The 5,073-nt window shown below is 40.2% G+C and overlaps 1 protein-coding gene across 1 annotated transcript; it reads right to left on the bottom strand.

Moving 5' to 3' along the window:
* Positions 1–525: 525 nt before the first annotated feature.
* Positions 526–4,055, bottom strand: znf384a (zinc finger protein 384 a). The gene is made up of 5 exons (XM_010783350.1): positions 3,898–4,055; positions 2,704–2,757; positions 1,785–1,852; positions 637–953; positions 526–532 (listed from the first exon to the last, which is right to left on the bottom strand). Exons 2-5 carry the CDS (start codon positions 2,750–2,752, stop codon positions 526–528), a joined length of 441 nt encoding a protein of 146 aa, XP_010781652.1. The 5' UTR covers positions 2,753–2,757; positions 3,898–4,055.
* Between the last annotated feature and the right edge of the window lie 1,018 nt (positions 4,056–5,073).

Raw genomic sequence — 5,073 nt, 5'->3', positions numbered from 1 at the left:
CTCCAAAGGGAGTTTTTGTCCCACACACTCCACCCCTGCCTGACACGCTTCCATTGGACTCTTTCATACTGACATCATTACGAACACTCACCCTTCTATTGGCTAACGTTCAAACACTGACATGATAGGCTAAGGGGCGGGACATCTCTAATCATTTTACTAATCACCACAGAGCTGTCCAGACAACCAATCAGAGCAGACTGGGCTCTGGTTTCAGACAGAGGGTAAGAAGAGGTGCTGCAGCACAGGCAGCATGAGAAAAATAAAGAGTTGTCTGAACATTAAAGCTTGGAGACATGTCAAAGAAGAGGCACAACATACAAATATGAAACTTTGAAAATGTGCATAATAGGGCCTCTTTAATTTGGAATGGTATTTTAATTTATTTTTGCCTTTTAAGTAATATGGCACATAATGGAATTTGAATATTCTACTAGTCCAAATCAATATCGATTATTTGTGAAGCCCTAGTTGAAGACGAAGAGACAATTAAGATTACATAGAAAACTGTTCACATAAAGATTTCTAGCAGCTGCAGTTACATATACATAGTGACTCATATGAACACATTTTTAAAGTGATACCAACAAACAAATATTAAGAGAGGATACAGAAATGTAAATAAGTGCAGCCCACTCACCTGCAGTCATGATTCCTGTAGAGGACACAGGCACGACAGTGATGTTCTGGGTGTGTGCCTGGTGCTGGTGTCCGCCCAGCGCACTCATCCCAAGGCTGCCACCACCTCCCCCTGCTGCTCCGCCACCTCCTTCCTGTTTGGGGACCAACCGCACCCCGGACCCTGCGTCCACTAAGCCCGGGGTGGCAAGCACCGCCGTGGGGTAGTGGGGGGAGGAGGTGGAGGTGGCAGAAGTGTGTTGGAAGGAGGGCGCATTGGCCTTCTCATGACCCAGCTGCTCCTTCGCCTTGTTCAGGAACATGGCGTTCTCGATCTAGAGAGGAATGAGTAGAGGGGCGGGTTGGGGGTAAGAGGTAGAAAAGGAGGATGGGAAGAAAGTAAAGCAGTGTGGGAGGGGTGAGGAAGTAAGAACAGGTAGGAAAATGAAGAGTTACATTCCATGGGAGATGAGAAAGACCGGTGAGGAGTGATAAGAGGTGAGGAAAAGAAGGGGCCATGTGTATGAAGACGGGAGGTCAGGCATAATCAAATGAGATGAAATGGACATGGGAAAGGACAGAAGAGGAGGAGGAAAGGATGGAAGGGAAAACACAAGGATGGAGGAGGAGAAGAGGATGGGGAAACAGTAGCAAAAGGAGGTGATATAGATAGCAAGGAAAAAGGGTGAGGTAATAAAGGTACAACAACAAAAATGGGTGATGGTGGAACAACGAAAGAAAGATGAGAAAAGGGAAGGAAGCAGAGCAGGTGGATAATGAGGAAATAATAATGAGTTGGATCCATGTGTGGAGAAGACAGTTTGGAGAAGAAGTCAATGGGAGAGAAGATTGAACAAAGGTAATGTGAGGTGCCAAAAGTAAACGAAACAAGGAACAAAGAGAGGATGAAGAGGTGAGGACAGGAGTGATCAAGTGAACCCTTCACATATCAAGAATATTCAAACAGCTTTTCTGTGAGACTAAACCAACTTCACCAACTAGGCGAGCTTTATTAGGTGGTGTTATTCACTAAATGTTTAGGGTCAAATCATTGTTTGGTGTCATGTAATGTTTAAAGAATTTCCACAAATGTCATAATTGTTTGTTTTGATAGCACATACCACCATGCTATAATGTGTATTTCAGGACAATAAGGTTGTCTCTACCTGTCCTTGTACAGTGTGGACGGGAGACCAAAAGTATGATGAGTTGAAATGGGAATCGTCCATTATTTCTGTAATTAAAAAGCAACACACTTAGAAAACACCTGTCCTCCTCCTCTTCCTCCTTCTACCTATGCTTCTGTTTTTTTCGCGTGAAACGAGACCATGCATTGCTGCATTTCAATCATCTTGGTTTGTTTCCTTTTCATAAATCCTCTCCTTCTTTGGATGACTCACCGAACAACTTTCAGGGTCAGTGTGGAGTACTCAGACTAGTCATCAGATACAACATTTGTGTTGTGGCTGTTAAATCAGCCACTTTGATATGCAAGCAATTATTGTTTATAGGGATCCCAGCTAAACGTGTAAGATGGCTGTTACACAACTGAATGCTAAAGGGAAATGCTTTTAGGATAACGCTGTTAGATGTATTGCTTTTGTGAAATATTTAATCAGGTTAACAGAGAAGAGGATGTGAAAGGAATCAGGCAAAGATGTTCAACCGCGCAGGGATGGATATATACAAAAAAAAATAAACATCTACAGGAGGATAGAAGAGGCAAGAGTTGAGAAAGAATTAACAATAATCAGTCTTTGAGGTTTTTGATAATGTTCTGCAACACAGTCCATGCACTTCCTCACTAGTTTCTTACACAGTTTGCATTGCTAATAACACATAACACAATATTAGAGTGGTTGCTTCATCAGTGTTAATGTGTCTAGTTTTGGAATGCAACCCAATGCTGTGCCAAAATGTTATAACCATTTATTGACAGAAAAAGGTAACAGAGAGGCTTGTTCTTCCAAACTAGATGCTCTTACATTATGTGTTGAAAGTGTCATCCCTTCTAAGAGTGCAAATGTTTTTTTGAGACAAAACGGAGTGTTTGAAAGACTACTGTCTATCTTTTCATTATCAAACCTCTGATCTTCTGTTTCCCGATCATCTCCCACTGACACATAGGCAACATGTTTTCTGTAGCACAAGGAAGGAAGTTTCATAGTTTCATTGTTCTATTTTAGCATGCATTTGCACTTTATTTCCACATACTTTGCTAGTGTTACAGACCAATAGTTAAAGAAGAAGTTCTGAGGTAGGATTTTCTGTATGCAGGTGAAGATTGTGAATGCCATGCATAGCCATTGTGCTAACATGCCAAGAAAAGCAAGCGTGTAATAACATGTTAGTAAAGCTGAACTGATATTTAAATGTCTAACTTTTAACAATAACTTTTATCTGTTAGGACATTGAAGGGAGCATAGGCCCATGACAATTACACTTTTAACATAACAACGTTATAGACTAATAAAATGAACTCTGAAACACCTGAGGTAACAGTATAATACATGCAAAACATAACTCAATGCATGTTTTAGGTTGTCTTCATGAGCCCTTTCTCCCCTCCCCAGATGCACAACCTTTACATAAATAATATGGCAAGCTTTAAGGAAAATTAAATGAGTTCCAACAGGGTGTAGTTAATTTACATAACATCATAAGTGTAATACAAAGTCAATGTTTCAGTGCTCTGAGAGCCATGTTTGATGAGGGGCACTAGCTGGCTACACAACTGCTAGCTTGCGTTAGCAGTGATAGAGGAAATCATGTAAATACGAATTTGTCATAACACGGTTAAACGTGGGAACCCTTTGCGAAGCACCCAGCATAGATGAGTCACACTGCAGCTAACCAGCTGCCAAAGGCGTAATGAGCTATCTGGGTTATAAACAAACATGGCGTTAGCTGGTTAACGCAACAAGACAAGGGGTGCTAGCTAACTCGCCTCCATTAATGTTCTGCTTTTGTTCGCTGGCTTGCTTTGCAACAAGGAGGCCTGTATAATCATATGCTTAACTAGCTTGCTGCTAAGTAAACACAAACACTCTTCCTCTCTACGCCTCCATTCCTCACTCTCTGCTCATCTCGCTCAGAGAAAAGAAAAAAAGAGAAAAAAAGTCTCGAATAAAAAAAAAAACAAGAGTGAAAAAAAACGCCGTCGACTCTGTAGGAGACGCAGCTTCATGCAGACTTCCGGCGGTCGGGACGAAGGCGCTCTCAGACACACTGAAAATAACAGTTCATTAACAGCCGACTAATAACTCCAGTGTTAATTACCGGTCGAATGGATTCCCCTGCAACCCCCCCGGAGCCTCCTCGGGTCGGGACAGTTGGGAAACTTTGTCCAAATCCGCCCCTCAAATCCCTTCACATATGCCTTTTTTTCTTCGCTTTTTCCCTTTTTTCCCCTCCAGCTCTCTTCAGCAGTGTCAAGTAAATCCGATGTAAACAGTGGCGTTTCCGGTCACAACTTTAAAAAATAAAACCCATAATGATTAACAACCATTGCGTTAACCAAAAGCCAAGATGATAAGTGGCTTGGAAAATTCAAATTAAATGTTAAGAAAATGTCTCATTAATTTCAGATACTAATTCGTAATTTGAGGAAAAGTTTGTTTTGGTAATGAATTTTTATTAATATTAATTGGCTTCCATATTATTATTATAAGTGGACAATTTAATGAAAGCATACCATGAACTGTACTCTTTTGAGTAAATTCATATATTTATATTTAATAGACTTCCTATTCAGCAGTACACTCTCCATATATAATGTGTTGGTTCCACTTACTTTTTTCTTTCTTTTTGCACATGAATGCAGGGCCGGTTCTAGACATTTTGGTGCCCTAGGCGAGATTATGATTTAGTGCTTATTTTACCTAGTTAACATTTATTTATGCATATCTTTTTTATCTCTCCAGTTTTAAACGATATTTTTGGTTTACTGTCCTATAGTATACATTGGAATGAATTCAAACCTGTTTTTATTTATCCTAATAATTATAAAGTTGTGCCTTGGAAATATTTGTTTACATACATTGTGATAAAACCGTTTGAGACACACTGAGATAACTTAGACCACATGTGTCAAAGTCAAGGCCCGAGGGCCAAATCACGCCCGNTAATATACCATCTGACAAAGGCCTGTGCTATAATCAATTAACTGGCTATTCTTTATAATATACTCATTTATAACTTAACATCTCTGTCTCCTATTGATCTGAGTATATTATAAAGAATAGCCAGTTAATTGATTATAGCACAGGCCTTTGTCAGATGGTATATTAAGCTGTTTTTTTCCTGCTTCGAATAGTTCTCTCTTTTTTCCCCATACCTGTGTTTGCATCACTGATTTTTAAGCCTACACCCAACCCTGAATTAAACCTGCTTCCTTGTCTCTGTTACTGCTCACTTGTCCAGGTGTCGGATGTGTGCAGTGACGTTCTTCAGCAA

Source organism: Notothenia coriiceps, unplaced genomic scaffold (genome assembly GCF_000735185.1).
Source record: "Notothenia coriiceps isolate Sejong01 unplaced genomic scaffold, NC01 NC01_scaffold00000663, whole genome shotgun sequence".
Classification (NCBI taxonomy): domain Eukaryota; kingdom Metazoa; phylum Chordata; class Actinopteri; order Perciformes; family Nototheniidae; genus Notothenia; species Notothenia coriiceps.
The sequence above is the reverse complement of the archived record's forward strand: the minus strand, read 5'-3'. Positions and strand labels throughout refer to the sequence as shown.

Bases quoted from the DNA above. Each gene is read 5' to 3' on its own strand.
- znf384a (XM_010783350.1), bottom strand. From the start codon at position 2,752: ATGTTGCCTATGTGTCAGTGGGAGATGATCGGGAAACAGAAGATCAGA. The intron at 1,853-2,703 runs GTTTGATAATGA...TTTTAATTACAG, and splicing joins CGGGAAACAGAAGATCAGAG to AAATAATGGACGATTCCCAT. The intron at 954-1,784 runs GTAGAGACAACC...ATTCCTCTCTAG, and splicing joins TCCACACTGTACAAGGACAG to ATCGAGAACGCCATGTTCCT.